The sequence below is a fragment of the Polypterus senegalus genome, chromosome 6 (assembly GCF_016835505.1).
Source record: "Polypterus senegalus isolate Bchr_013 chromosome 6, ASM1683550v1, whole genome shotgun sequence".
Classification (NCBI taxonomy): Eukaryota; Metazoa; Chordata; class Cladistia; order Polypteriformes; family Polypteridae; genus Polypterus; species Polypterus senegalus.
The window spans coordinates 133,329,873-133,345,804 of record NC_053159.1 but is presented as its reverse complement, the minus strand read 5'-3'; the positions used below and the strand labels follow the sequence as shown (position 1 = coordinate 133,345,804).

The 15,932-nt window shown below is 37.7% G+C and overlaps 1 protein-coding gene across 3 annotated transcripts in view; it reads left to right on the top strand.

Moving 5' to 3' along the window:
- Window positions 1-15,932, top strand: part of LOC120531640 (multidrug and toxin extrusion protein 1-like) — an 88,216-nt gene that overhangs the window by 51,052 nt on the left and 21,232 nt on the right. For 2 of the 3 annotated variants that reach the window (XM_039757233.1, XM_039757235.1), the window contains 4 exons: window positions 2,822-2,866; window positions 9,438-9,535; window positions 9,695-9,792; window positions 15,069-15,182. In XM_039757233.1, coding sequence (XP_039613167.1) covers window positions 2,822-2,866; window positions 9,438-9,535; window positions 9,695-9,792; window positions 15,069-15,182 — 355 coding nt within the window. The remainder of the gene's footprint in view (window positions 1-2,821; window positions 2,867-9,437; window positions 9,536-9,694; window positions 9,793-15,068; window positions 15,183-15,932) is intronic. The other variant, XM_039757234.1, reaches the window with a different exon arrangement.

Genomic DNA, 15,932 nt, shown 5'->3' with positions numbered 1-15,932 from the left:
AATCAGCTTCTGGGCCAAATCCTGACTGATGGCAGCCCTTTCTTGTATAATCAATGCTGGGAGTTTGTCAGAAAATGTGGGTTTTTGTTTGTCCACCCACCTCTTGAGGATTGACCACAAGTTGTCAATGGGATTAAGATCTGGGGAGTTTCCTGGTCATGGACCCAAAAGTTCGATGTTTTGTTCCCTGAGCCACTTAGTTATCACTTTTTGCCTTATGGCACGGTGCTCCATCATGCTGAGAAAGGCATTGTTTGTGACCAAACTGTTCTTGGGTGGTTGGGAGAAGTTGCTCTCAGAGGATGTTTTGGTACCATTCTTTATTCATAGATACTGTAGGACTATGTAACTAAATAAATAATATATCAAAATTAACTTATAAAGAATCAATATATGCTAACATAACACAAATATACAAGTAGTAGAATCCTAATTTGAAGATAAGTTTTTAGGTCCATTAAGATAAGTCCGACCCTACAGTCAGATGGCCAGGAAGAACAGAAAAAAACAAACAAAACAAACAAAAAAAAAAACTCCAGAGGTGAGGTGCTGGGGAGAAAAATATAACAAAACCTGCAGGGGTTCCATGCTAAAAGGCCACCCAGCTCTCACTGGGCATTGTACCAAACATAAGGTGCTAAAGTCTGTCTTGTTTTTTTTAATCTTCACATTAGTCAATTTGATGCAGTGTGTCTTGTAGACAGAGTATCTACTTTCACTCCATCAACACAAGTGGCTGCACAGTACTTTGATCAGGTGGTGGTGGCAAAAAAGGCCACCATAAATAGCCCCGAATAGAAAGCAGAGAAAAGTAGGGATAAATAATGAGTGAGTTTTTAATAGTTTTTTAGTTTTTTTTTTAATTGATCCATGGTATTAGCCTGGTGTATATCTATTGGTATAAGTATTCCAAATTTTTTGTGTGCAACAAATCTGTTCCTCGTGAGTTGGAATCAGGGTGGCTGATGGCACGGTCCTTACAGATGACTCTGCAGTTGTGACCTGCTGGGCTGGCTATTTGTTTAAAGTTGATCCTCTGGCTAGGATGTTGGATATCTCTGGGTCTGCAGTTCTTGAGGCTGATCCTCCAATTAGCTGTGAACCACCTAATCTCACTGAGATTGCACAGGTGGTAAACCAGATGAGGGTAGGGACAGCTGCAGGGATCTGCGGTATCTGGGGTCAGTTTCTCCAGACTGGTGGTAATGCTGTCCTCCTGGCATTGCAAGCAATCTTTGCTTCCATTTGGGAGTCGAGCATCATCCTAACTGACTGGAAAACTTATCGTCCCCATCTGGAAAGGGAAGGGAAGGGTGATGGCCTGGACTTGGCAACTACAGAGGGATAACACTGTTCTCGGTTCCGAGTAAGGCCCTTGCTGGGGTCATCCTCAATAGGATCCGTGATCACTTGCTATCCTATCAGTCTGTATTTACACCTAAGAAGTCTACCATCAACTGTATTTTAGAATTGATGATTCTCATGGAGTGCAAACATAAATATTGGCAGTTTCTTTGCAGCCTTTCTTGATTTTTGCAAAGTGTTCTACTTAGTTGATCAAGCTGTCCTTTGGGGCATTTTGTGACTTTATGAGATTCCCTCAAAGTTGCTGGATATCATGGCCAGCCTGTACATATATAATTTATTTTTAATGCATATTTCCTAATGAATTTCCAATTGCGTGATAATAAAGTTCACTTTGGCATTCATTCTTTTCCTGACTTCACAGGGAGCTTTATGTTTACAAAATGTCTAAAAAAAGAGCACGCACTCCACGCTGAGCTGTGCATGTCACCCTGCTTAGGTTTGTTATACTTACTAACAGTTGGCTTATCAAATGTGGACTTCTTGCTACCATGGAATATTGCCAAATGTCTTATATAGCCTGCTGGATTGCATTGACACAGTCATAATTGTACATGTACATATTGTACATGGCCCCAGGCATAGTTTTGCCTTCAGTTGGCCTCTTGTGGAGCTCTGTGTGACATTCCATCATGGATGCTAATTTAGGTAACTTATAAATAGGACCTCTTTGATGGAATGTTGCACATTGCCTTCCATCTGGTTACCCTCCCTGACTGAATACTGTATGTTCATCCTGTGGAGCCTTACCCATTGTCCATTCAGGTTTATCTCACTCATTTAGCTAGGAGATTACATTTAGGATTTCTTCTTGCAGAGGGACTGTACACTGTGTCTTATTATATGTTAAAACCCACAGCTCCACCCGCATAGTAGTGAAACAGGACAAACCTTAAAGATTAATAAACAAACAGGTATCAATAAGCTAAGTGGAGGCAGAGGTACACTGCAAAATGTAGAGGTAGAGCAGCTCGAATGCAGGCTGGCGCTTGAGTGAGGATGGCCCTGCCCGGCTCTCCACTGCTGACATCACACTTCCCCCTCCCCTCAGCCTACAGCCTCTGTCTCTGATTAGCTCCGGCAAGCGAACTATGATTCTTGCCGCAATGAGAGAAGTCGCAAAATCAACTAGAATGTTCAAGCAAATTATTGAAAAAAACCCAATCTAAATCTGTTAAGTAGTTCTCTCATGAAAATTGGACAGACATACAGACAGACAGAAAGAAGTTGGATTTATATATTATATATAGAGATTTCAGATTTCTTGCATCCATCTGCTGCAGATGCCAACATAGAGTGCTAAGTTACCATTTTTACAATGTCAGAGGGTTAGACATGAGGCTTGTAGGGTCCTGTCCGCCAAGTAGTTCACTGCTTTTCTTAAACAGTAATTTTTGATTTTGCAGGACTAGCATCATGTTCTATTTCAATGTTATCCATTTCTTTTATTTTACAGGCAGTTTTTCTTTACCAGTTGCAAGGAAGGTATCTACAGAATCAGGTATGACAGGGGTGGCCAGAAAAATTCAATGGACACTGTCAGCTGGCTGGCCTTTATTCACAAATTTAGATGGGAGAACACTGAATGCCCAGGGTAGATGTACTTCACCAGCCTGTGAATGGTTCATAACTCTCATAACTGACCAGCCTCAGCATAAGGGCAGAAATAGAATGAATGCTTTATTACTTTTTACTTTTGATGATTTTTATGTCTGTGTATTGTCATATTTTTTAGAATATAATTATTCTAATAATTTCAGAATGTATTTTAAATTTTCTAGTTACTGTCATGTTTTGCATTTTAATTGTGCCTTTTTTGCGTATGTCTGTATTAATCTGTTTTATTTGGTATATTTATTTTGTTTTTATTTCCCTTTTCATTTTAGGGTTTTTCTTTTTTTTTGCACTTTTTGTGTTTTCTCCTTGGCCGTTTTTCTCATTCATATATTTACTTGCTTTTACTTTTTTTGCTATTAGTGTTAAGCAGCACTGCTGGTATAGGTAAATAGGTTCCCACTAAGCCAACCAGAAGGATAAGAAAGTCTAACACAGTGCTGTCATGAGAGGAAAACAAGTGAATATCATGCACAAGAAACCCTCAGGTTTCCAAAATTGAATGTCTTTAAGCCTTATTGAACCCTGACATCCTGCTCATGAAAACCATGAGCAGGAACCGAGACATTTGTGGCAGAGGCTCTGAAAGGGCTTCCAAATAATGTCAGTTAGACAAACACAGCTCTCGCTTTGCTCTTGATGCACCACCCCCAAGATACCACAATGTCATTGTTGGATTTTATATGTATTTTTTAATAATTTCATGTCCTCAATAAATCGGTAAGCTACCATTATAGAGGTTTTTGAGGTCAAGAAAGTTTCATTTATTTTTGTTCTGATACATTTTATGAAATTTCTTTTTTAATTATTTTTGCTTTACACTTTTTATGAACATTTCTTTTTTTATTTTTTTTTGTATAAATGCCACCATTGTTGCTGTGTAGTTACTAGGCTGTGTGATGCCTGGTTTCACAGCATTTGGCATACTTGTCCTTGAACCAGGGACATTGATAGTCATGAAACCAAGATGGACTGGGTAATAGGGACACATAACACAGCAAGGGTAGGTTTAAAGTGTGCAGTTTTTTTATTTTCAATCAAACAAAGTGTTTAAAATAAATTGCATTGCTTCTTGTAAATCTACTATATAATAAAACATCAAGGTCTGTGTGTCCAGTTTGGCTGAGAAATCTGACTGATCAATATGACGTTGATGTGATCAGTTTGGTTTTGGTGACATAATGGAAATAGGAAGTGAGAGTGTGAGAATCACAAGGAAGAATTAAGTCATCTGAGGTACATTGAAAGCGTGACCTTCAAAGACAACAAATATAAAACCAGACAGGAGTTTTGAAAGGTTTCTCGGAAATAATGATGAGTCTGAGCATGCTGTATGGCAGGCATGTCAAACTCACTACCATTGGTGGGTCGCTTCGACTGCCATATGTGTGTCAACGGGCCGCACTGTAATAAATACTATTATACAAAGTTACTGTAGCTTTCTTTCCAATACTGAAAACTTTAAAAAATGTAACACTTAAAGTTTAAAGTTTAAAGAAAAGCAATTTATTTTCATAGACTCTCCGTACAACAGCGTACAATTAGTCTTAGCCTCTTAGCTTGGTCCTTATATTATTATATTATATTCATTGCTTATATAGGAGTCTTACAGTGTGAGATCTATTTCTTTTGTCCCGACACTTGGCATCTCTTGTTAGTAACCAGTTTGTCAATATCAGGCTTGAAATTTGTGCAGCTGCAACTTTTATGAGGGATGAAAGGTGCTCAGCAGTAAATCTTGAGCGATGTGGGGTGTTGGTAGCTTTCATTAATGAAAACAATTGCTCACAAAGGTAAGTGCTTCCGAACATAGACAGTACTCTCAATGCCAACTTATGGATCTGCACATACGAGGGTGGCAGGTAAACATACAAGCCTGGCACACCAACTTTGTTGTATTTTGCCTTCAGAATAGAATCTGGCTGTAGTTCAATCAATTTCATTTGGATAATCTCAGGTGCATTCTCAACATTGGAAGAGAACACCACAAAGTCCTGTTTCTGTGAACTGAAATCACGAAAACGCTCACTGAATTCATTGCTCAGTAATTCAAGTTGGAAAACAAATCCTCCAAAAATCAAATTTTATTTTACTAAGTTTACTTCAAAGTTTATATTGTAAAATAAGCCGATATGCAAAAAGCCACCTGACCTACACTAATTTTACAAACTCAAAATTACAAAAATATGTTAATAAACAACTCCCCAACTTCTCGCATCCACTTCAGATCTTCAGCTGTAGTCTGCACTGTTCATTACAATACTAGCACAAAATTACATAAAACTAGAGCAAAAAAACGTGAAAATATGCGAGCTATTACTACTCGTGATGGTCAGTTCTGCTCAGTGGCCAGTCTCAGCAGCCCAGCCAGTACTGTAGCCTAGCTGGGGCGGCTCTAGGCTCGTGGCAGCCCTGGGCAGAGAAAGAATCAGTGGCCCCTTCGCCCGCCAATGTCAATATGGTATCTTATGCACGGCGGATGGCCACGTCCATTGCAGACACTGCATAGCCGCCTTGTGCACATGACACACTGCTATATGCACATGTCCGTAACTTGAAAACCAAGTGGCGGCCAATGATATTCTCATTACGGCAGAACATTATAATACTACATATAGCTTACTGCTCCGACTCAAGCGACATTAGTAAATACAGTGTACTAATTAACAAGAAACACAATGTTTTTCGGCCACATTGCCATCAGCTGTGTCGTTATTTTCTCTTTCTGTTTTATATTCAATATATATTGGCGTGGTGGCCCTGTGCAGGTGCACAGTTTGCACATGCCTAAAGCCGCCCCTGCTGCTGCAGCCTAGCACTTCAGTTGTGACATTGCAGCTCATTAACTTTGGTCAAGGCTCGTGGCCATACTAGCAGATGATGTTTCCGGTACCGTAATGCCATGGGAAAACGCACTTTTGTCAGAAGGCAGAAATGATTCGATCAGAAACGATAGTAATCATTTTGTACAAGTTCAGTGCTAACTAGGATCTGTCATGCGGGTGGCCATGTGTTTGACATGCCTGCTGTATGGGAACGTGCTCAGGAGAGTGAGAGTGCAGAGATATTAATAAAGGCAGAAGATACTGTACATGCTGACAGTGTCACCATCAAAGACTGAAAATATAAAACTGGATAGGAGGTGAGAAAGGCGCCTCAAAAATAATATGAGTCTGAGAAGTAGGCTTTCTGGAAAGGCGCTTGAGAGAGTGAGTGCCATTGAAGAGACGTTCTCACACACAGGTGAATACAGAGGAAAAGCACTGAAGGTTCATGTAAAGCAAGTGATAGCAAATATTTTTTAAATTATTCTACTAACCTGTCTTTGACAGATACCATGGCTAGTAAATAAAGAAATAATCCAATGAAGAGGTTAAAATGCAAGGTTAAAAACACAGGATCTGTTCATTTAAATCCCTCTTGAGCCTGTGTGCTTCCTCTAAAAGTGACATCTCGTGTGCCCACTTCTTACAGTCTCTTCAGTGAGAGGAGACACCCTCCAACATCCGTAGTCAACCCTTTTATTGGACTGGACCACCGTCCTTTCGCCTGCTACCATCCCTTGGTGTCTGCGGGAATCTGTCAAAGTGATTGGCTGCTCCTGCCACTCTGGACCCTCAGCAGGTGTGACACTACCAAAGACTGCCATTGCTCCACTTGGGATAAAATTCCTGACTGCCTGGCTCCTCTCCATACCATATACGTCTGTGGATGCAGCATCTTAATTCCGATGTGGAACAGCTGACCAAATTAGCAATCAGCTCACCTCCACACCGAACATTCCGTGGCTGCACCTATGACACCCAAGACGCATTGACCCCTAAACGTGCTTTACCCAAGGCTGTTGCTATACTTAATGATCAAGAGGTGCACGTTGTGAGATCTCATCTCCATAATGGGATAACAGTTGACATCACACACACACCCGAATTGTTTGAGTATTCAGATTACTGCAAAGTACCTGGTGCGTGACTTAAATATTAATTTGATCTCTTGGTTTTGTCTGCTTTTGGTTTCCTGACTTTGATTCTTGTCTCTCGTATTGGTTAACAAAAAGCACTCAAATTCCTTGCTCCAAACCCTCTTATTATGTCCTTTTTGACTCTGATTTCTGCTTCACATTTTGGACTCAAAAGTATTACATTTCTTACTGGCTTTGACCTTAGCTTGCTTTTTTTTTACTCTTCATCCCGAGCCTTAATTTCAAACTATAGATGACTCTTTCTTTCTTTCTGAGTGGTCATTAGACACAGGGTACATCATTGTTAGCTTTTCACAACTGTACAAAGCACATTTAGTATAGATCGACTCTCATGAACGCTCAGATATCTGTGGAAACACAGCTAGTCTACTATTCAGTGGCCTGAATGGAATCCTCATTGCTTTTTGTGATTCTAAGGTTAACCTGTAAGACAGAGTCTTCATTTTAATACTCTGATACAGTCTTTACCTGGAAAGCTGAAGAGTGGGATCCCTTGGTATTTGGAACACACCCTATTCTCTTCATTATACAAAATCAGATCAACCACCCCAGTGTCAAACTATTGGAAAATGATGTTCTTAATGCATAATTCATGACTAGCCTAAAAATCCAATAAGAATTCAGTTCTCAGTTTCACATCAGTGAGGCTATTCCTCTCAAAAATGAATCTCCAGCAATTTCTTTTCATCCCCAACATGAGTGTTGAAGTCTCCCAAGTTTTACTGTAGACTCAGTAGGTGGTGCCCTTTTGAATGTTTAATCCAGTGCAGCTAAAAAGGTCAAATATTTTGAATAGTTGTTTAGATGATAAATCCAACAAATATTTAAAATGTTTCCTCTTTGCTTTTGTAAGTCCCATGGATACAATATTATCATCCATTGGGACAAAGAGTAACTAAAGAGCACAAGGCAGGCTGGAGGTTTGTGACTAAGTCCATACCACCCCAGGGCACCTTCTGTGGGACAACTCCAGAGTTAGATAGTGAGATCACCCCAACTGAGATAACCACTACTCCAAGGCCTGCCTCCGGTAATAGCTGCCATTATCCTTGTTCGAAGCAAGGTCCTCTCAAATTTAATTGGAAATATTGTAAGGTGTTTTTTTTTGTGGGTTGTTCTTTCTCATGTTAGAAAAACTGGTCCTTTGTGAGTGTCCTGCCTCAGAAGAAACAGAGGAACCCAGAGAAACATGTAAAAACAAAATAAAACAAATAAAAATAGAAGCCAAAGCCCAGACAAGAGGCAAGAAGTGAAGTAAAAAAACTAGCAAGAAGTTGAAAACCAAGAAAATACGCAAAGAAAAGAGCAGCAATTTGAGCTTTTTTAAGGTATTGTATCTGCAGATCAGATAAAGAAATGAGCTCCTAGACAAACCCGTTGCAGCAATGAATCAGAGGTTGCAATTTCCTTGTAGGTCATAACGATGGATTTGGCGGTGAAGACAGTAAAATATATCAATTTTCATTAGAAATGAAAACGGCCCTAAAAATTAAAAAGTGATTATGACAATAAGCCACTCAGGAATACATATCTCCAGGTACAGTGTGGTCGGTGGTGTGTGCTAGACAAAGCCATGTCACAAGCTAACTGGCCATGAAGGGGGAGATCTTCCTGTAGTGCAAAAGTAGAAGGGGTGGCTTGAAATCCCAGCATTAGACCTTCATGTCCTTACATTGGTGTCTCAGGGTAGACAGATCGAGAGTGTGTGGAGGCATCAACCTTATGCAGCTGTTTGCCAGTTACATTCCTAGGATGAGAACTCTTATACCTGTTCTTTGTCTGCACCTTCCCTTTAGACCAATCTCCTACTGTGATTATGAACTCAGCGAGGTGGAGCTTATTGGCCTCAAAGGTCCTTAGAAATGGCATCTACAGAGATCAGTATTGCATTATTTCATTTTAATATGAATATTTATTTATTTTCATCCTGTTGAGTTGCTTCCTTGATTATGGGTTTCTTGTTAAAAGTACATTCTGCATATTGAACTTTGTTTTTGTTTCATTTTTGCATTTTGTTACTTGGTTTTTCTGCTTTTCATTTATGCAGTTTTGCAAAAATACATTTTTTGCATATGTGCATTTTTTGTTTGCTTCAATTTTTGTATCTGTTATGGATTTCCTTTTCTTATACATTTTTGGTTTAGAATTGTGAAATCATTTTGTTCTTTGCTTCTTCTTTTCCTGACACTTTTTTTTGACTCATTTTAAAGATTTCAATATGCATTTATGTATAAAAAATTTTAAATTCTTTATTGGTTCATATTTAAGAGCTGATTTTTGCATTTCTTACATATTTACATTTTTTTTTGCCATTGTTTGTATTTTGCAGATACTCTGGTTTATGCTTTTTCTATTTTGTTTTTGTGATTTGTAATGCATTTTAGAATCAGAATGTGTACAGCCATTCTTATGTTGGTGAAAAACACAACATCCTTATACAAATTCATTAATGTTGATATCATTTCATTTCTTTTAGGGCATTATCTGGCCTCAAGTTATTACTGGTGTAGCAGGAAATATTGTTAATGCTTTAATAAACTACATCTTTCTTTTTGTGCTGAATCTGGGCGTTGCGTAAGTCTCTATCATTAAAATCTTGAAATTTGTATGCATTAAGGAATGGGCTAAGTGGTAATTTTAATAAATATACAGAAGTATAAATTCACACAGAATCAAAAGTCATCAGGTTCATGCCAATTCAAACCATGTTCTATGCCTTGGTGTGTCTTGCAGGGGTTCTGCTTGGGCCAACACCATTTCACAATTCTCTCTTGCTGTTTTTCTCTACTCTTACATCAGATGGAAAAACTTACACGTAGAGACTTGGTCAGGTAAGCATCTCAGAAAGTCTGTCATGTTTTCTCAATGCTCTGTCTAAACTATGGCATTATTGGCCCAGTCCTTTTAGTCCCATGTGTTCCCAAAGTATAAAGTATAGAAAGAGAAGTAAATGGGCTGCTGATTCCCACGTAGGACTGAATTCTTTTGCAATAAGATTTTTACTGAATTTAAATGAGTCATCAACCATGAAAATCACTATAAATCAAACACTGCAAAACAGGAAAATAGTCAGAGAATTAAAATAACCACCCACCTCATCTGACCAGTCTGTAAAAGAGGTCCTGTGAGGATAAAAATCCTTAATATGTGTGCTAACTGGTAACAGAAGCACAGCAAACAAAGAAATCCCAAGAAAGTATAGCAGACAGACAAATTAAGAAACAATATTGGAAATATCATGCTGAAAATTGGCAAGCCAGCTCCTGACTTAAGCGCACAGAGGCTTTCTATTTCTGAACGGTATATTGCAGCCAGATGAACTGTTGATCCACACAATTGTACAATCAAGTGACATTAAGTTAAAGAAATACCATTTCCAGAAATTTGAGCTGAGAAAATTGGGTGATTTCCAGCAAAAGGCTTGGGTTAATTTATCTGCTGTTTTCCCCAGAAAAAGAGCCTAAGTCGGATAAATATTAGAGAGAGCAGAAAAATCCAGGAGAAAAAAATACAAGAAAAAATAACAGGCAGAAAAGAACATAGAGCCAGCAGACCAAGACAGGGACTGTGGGATGATCACAAAACATATCAAAAATGATGGAAGGAGTCAGCGACTAAGGGTATAGGATAAAGTTTATGAGAGTTAAGGTACAGGCGATGTGTGAATTTGAACTTAACATGCTGGTAAATTTTAATTTTGGAGGTTGCAGAGAGTATTGAGAGTAGCTTCCCAAGAGATGGGAGGGCACTCGGCTGGAAAAGAAATGAAGTTAAAGAAATACTCCACCCTAAAAATAACATCTTATAGGACACTTAATCTGTGTAGCTTGAAATGGTGGCCAAGAAAAAAAAATAATGTCATGTATTTGCTTGGGAAGGATGTATCAAAGTTTCTGATAGAATGAAATGTGCTTTTGAATTAAAGACAGGGCTCTTGACTAATGAGTGAGGGGGAGAGACATGTCTTTAATTCAAAAGCACAACTCAATGTGAGGGGGATTTTTGTTTGTAGACTAATTTCATTTTTCTTATCTTTTTATTGTTTGTTTAATTACCAAAAAGTATGCGTTCTGCACATTGTGAGCATATGACTGGATGAGCCGATGTGTGGATTGTGCAACATGAGTAATGTGAGATTTTTTAATGCCTATTTTTGACATTGGGGTTGTTCAGCATTGGACACTATTTTATAAGAAACTTTATTATATCCTTTCTTCACAAAAACAACAATAAAAATACTTTTCGGCTGCTACTGCAATCTATATCGGGTAAGTAGCATATAAAAATATTATTTTTTGGTGGATTATTCTTTTAAGTATTGCTTTACAACTTAAACCAGAACCCGCTTGAATTAGACTAAGCCTATTTCATTCTTCATTCTTCCTTTTTATGAAGTTTTCTGGAACCATCTGTGAAGTTTTTTGTCTTCATATCTACTCATATCTACTTGGAAAGACATTCTTATACCTTTATTGTCATGCAGAGGTGGGGGTTTTTTGGTAAATTCTGGGATCCTCGATGGCCTGAGTGCTAGCACAGTGGCTCACAAGCTTGATATGCCAGGCTTTTTGCGGCCTCATAGTCACTCCTTGGAATATGCATGTTTATTTAATCTTCTTTAATGGGAAAAGCACACCTTGCATTTTTTGTGTAACTGTTAAGTTGGTAATGCTCATTGTTGTAGTAATTAATAGATGGATAATTAAGGTAAGAGAAAAATGTACTTTATGTGTCTTTACAGTACAAAGTACATGTAATCTTTATACTTAATTTTTGCTTGTATTAGAAGGAACCAAGAAAGAACTGTGCCAGCTTCTTTAAGGTGTAGCATAGTTGACAACTATAGTCCAGAATGGAGTTGAGGATATCTCAAAAGCAGAATGTTTATTTCAATAACTGGTTTGTTTGTCCTGAGAATCAGAATTTGTGGACACATATTAACCAAGACATGAATTTCAAAAAGTTTGAAAATTGTTATGAAAAAGCATGTCTGGAAATGAGCTGTGCACACATGCAAGCCTTGCAGCTCTGGTCTTTGTGTATGACAATTAAGAAATCCTTTCTTGGGACAATTAAAAAAAAGAAGTGTCTATAATTTATTTTATTTAGGTAAAATTCTTACTGAACCCCTTCACAGGCAGCAAGACAATTGACAAGGACGATTTTGGTCTATATATAACATTCCTAAATGCATATTAGAACTGGTGTTTGTATAATTTTTCTATAGTGCACTGCAATTGTATTACTTGAATTGAAATAAAAAGACTAGAAAAAATGCAAAAGGGACCAATAGATAGACTAACCAAACATTTTCTGCAAAAGAATTGGCCAAAGACAAAACTGAAGATGAAAATTCATGTAACAAATCCCAAAATGTGATCTGAGAACGCAGTCAGAAGGAATGCTAAATATAAATAATAAAGCCAATGGACACCAAAATACTACTTAAAACTGCAAAACACTGTTTGTTGCTATTCAGAAACATGAACATCTGAAATTTGTGATTGTGGCCTTGTACGCCATCTTGATGTCACATGACAACAATGGACGTGGGAATCACAAAACAATTTAACCCAAATTGGCATTGTGCCAAGAATTCAAATATTTTTAATGAATTGAAAATGACATTTGTTGGAGACTGGAGGAATGACACAGCCCAGAGAAGAAAAAAGTTGACATGCCAGCCAGAGCTCTCTCTACCCTACAGTCAGCTTAGTCCAGCAATAGCTATGACATACCTCTGATAAGCCAGGAAGGTGTTATTCCAATGCGCACATGTGACATATCAAATTATGAACTGGATTCTACTTATTCTGAAACTTCTAAAAAGAAGAAATCCATACTGAAATATGTGGCATATTATTACATTTTAAAAAGTTCATATTAATGACAGTAGTAAATCTGTAATTTAACCGTTTTTAGAGATTTTAATCAGCAGGGCACACTATAAGAATTCAGTTTTTTAATTATAGCAGGCGAGTTAAATGCTTACTAAAACATTCCTTTCCCACAAATGGTCAAAGTAAAGTATTATGAAAAGAAGTACTTAGCTTGTTTAAATACTGATATTTTACACTCTTCAGTTATTGTAGGTGTTTTGACTGTCTTTTCTTTAGCATAGCATTTAATTCTTTATCCATTGGCAACATCTTACAGCTTTCATAATAGGTTGCTTTCTGTTTTATAGTTTTTAGTCTCACTGTGTCGCAATTCCTACCAAAAAAAAGCACAAAAAGGGGAACAGACCCCCCCCCCTCCAAAAAAACAGAATAGGCCTTACCCCAGGCAGCTTAGCCACAAACTGAAATTTAAACTTCTGGCCTGTACAGGCCCATAAATGGGGATAAGGTTTTTAAATATGAAATGTTCTGCAGTCCACAAAAATGTAGACAGTAAGGATAAAACCATGACACCTCTGGTCCCAAAGGACAACAAAAACAAACATCCTTAATAATGTTTAAATAATTTATTTAAAGAAGAAAGAAATAACAAAAAAGAGAAAGGCAGGGAAAGTAAAAAATAGATTTTGACCTAAAGGCAAAAAACCTAAACCAACCAAATCCAAGTCAGAATCTATTAAACCGTATCTGGTAGTGAATGCATTGAAAGGCAGCAAAGCCCAAGAACACAAGAAGCACACCTCAAAAACAGGATTCAACAGCCACAACACAATGTTGAAGTTCCAGCTTATTCTTAAATGCTAACTGAGGGCCAGTGCCCCAGCTGCATCATAAGGAGGCCCTGGCTCCTTTGGCTCTACTTAAAGGAGACAGGGTAGTTAACTCTTAAAACTACATATATTAGTATAATACAAGAATATAAAAAATAATCAATAAATACAATACCAATGAAAATCATAATATTACACAAAGAAAAAATTAAATCAACATCACAATATAAAATTATATTTAAAAAATAACAAAAAGAATAAAACTATAGCTAAATAAACTTAAGCCATTTCAGTAACCCTGATTGAAACATAACATGTTAAAGCAATCAATTAGAAAACAGCATTGTTTATTATGGGAAAGAATGTTCAGTTTATTATCTCTAGCTTGTTTAAAGTCCACAGATGTTGCTAGAAATTCTAACAATCTGTAGCCTGTTAGAATTCCATACATTTTACAGGTATACCCTAACCTACCAGAATTTCAGTTATTTATATGCCTTATTCTAAACACATTAGCCAGCTTTCAGTTAACATGCTCTAATTTATAACAGGCCAAGTACTTGCAAAATACAATAAATATATAAAACTATACTTACAGATCACATTGACATATTATGTAATTTTATCAATTCAACAGGGAAACCACTGGAAAATGCCTTTTTGCTGTTGAGAGGGTATGCTGTTGTGAAATTGTTTGGTGTATGCAGGCCACCCTTAAATATTTTCTACCATTTGTAGTGGTCAGTATAATTTTCAACACAGTAGTATGCTAGGGAAATGGCATTACTGTAGATGATGCAAAAGACTAAATAAACTGATTGAAAAGGCCAGTTCAATCTTGGGAGTCAGGCTGGACTCACTTGAAGTGGTGGAACAGAGGCTACTCACGAACACTACTTACTATCCTGGAGAGTGACATTCACCCCCTGTATGAGGTCTTGGCTAAATAGTGGAGCCCCTTCAGCAACAGACTGAGACTGCATTGCTCCAAGAAGCACTATGTGAAGTTGCTCCTACCCTCAGCCATCAGGCCGTATAACGAGTGATCCCTCCGCCACAGAGGTATTGTTCCCTGATTGCTAAATGGTACTGAGTGGGTCTAGCAGACATCTTAACAGACAGTGATGTTATGCACAATGTACTGTGCCAATGACTGGCATCCTATACTGTAAAATTGTAACTGATAAGTATGTGCAGTTTTAATTACCCTTAGGAATTACCTACATTTTGTTAATTAACTTATAGATTATATGTGTATTTATACCTTAGGGATTAATACATTTTCTTCAGTCTATCTATCTGTCTCTACACTTCAGTTGATACATAACAAATATGCAATATCAGAAGATCTAAATATATTAAAGGTTTTTTCAGAGCTTTTTGATACCTAGGCATCTTGTCCTCTGGAATCATACGTTAAATATTATTGGTTTACAGGTTGGTCTCAGGAATGCCTACAGGAATGGGGCAGCTTCATGCGTTTAGCCATTCCCAGTATGCTGATGCTGTGTATCGAGTGGTGGACATTTGAGATTGGCAGCTTTCTTTCAGGTGATGCAAAAAAAATGCCAACACTGTTGGGTTGAAGAGCCTTGATTTTTGTTAAACTGTTTTTTTCTGTTCTGTGTATTATTTTTTAAATATCTGAGAAGTTATGTATATAAGTATAGTGTTATCCTCTGTGTAAATTTAAAAATTAAAGGAGGAATGTGTATTATATTAACATGCCATGGTCATATTTCTCTGTCTCATGTCTAATTCTATAGACCTGCTGTATCATAACTACCCAGACAAAATTGCCCTTAGAATAAAACTGATCAGTGATTTTTTGAACAGATCAGTTTAGAGAACAGCAGGGTGATGTGGCACACTACAATGAGCTGGACATCCCATTCTGGATGTGGTCCCAAACTCTCCCTATACAGAACCTTAAAAACCTGTCTCAGAAATGTTTTGACTGACATCATGGACGGGACTCCATAATAAAGATTAATAAGCCATAATAAATCAGTTGCCAGACAGGCAGATGGCAGTAGAGTTATCTGGTAGTTCTATTTTCAATAGGCAAGTCTTCCAGAACAGAAACCAGGAACCACAGGGTGGAGATCTAGTGAGGGGACTTCAGGATTTTTTATGGATTTTGCAGTTAACCCAGAAGTGTCTTTAGGGAATGCAGATGTCACACTGGAAGTACTTCTGAGTCTAGTTTTAAAGGAGTTTACATGACCTCTCTGAGATGAGTCTGGAGATGAGAGTGCTGTATCAACAAAGGCTTACTTGGCTTTTTGGAGTGAGAAGAAC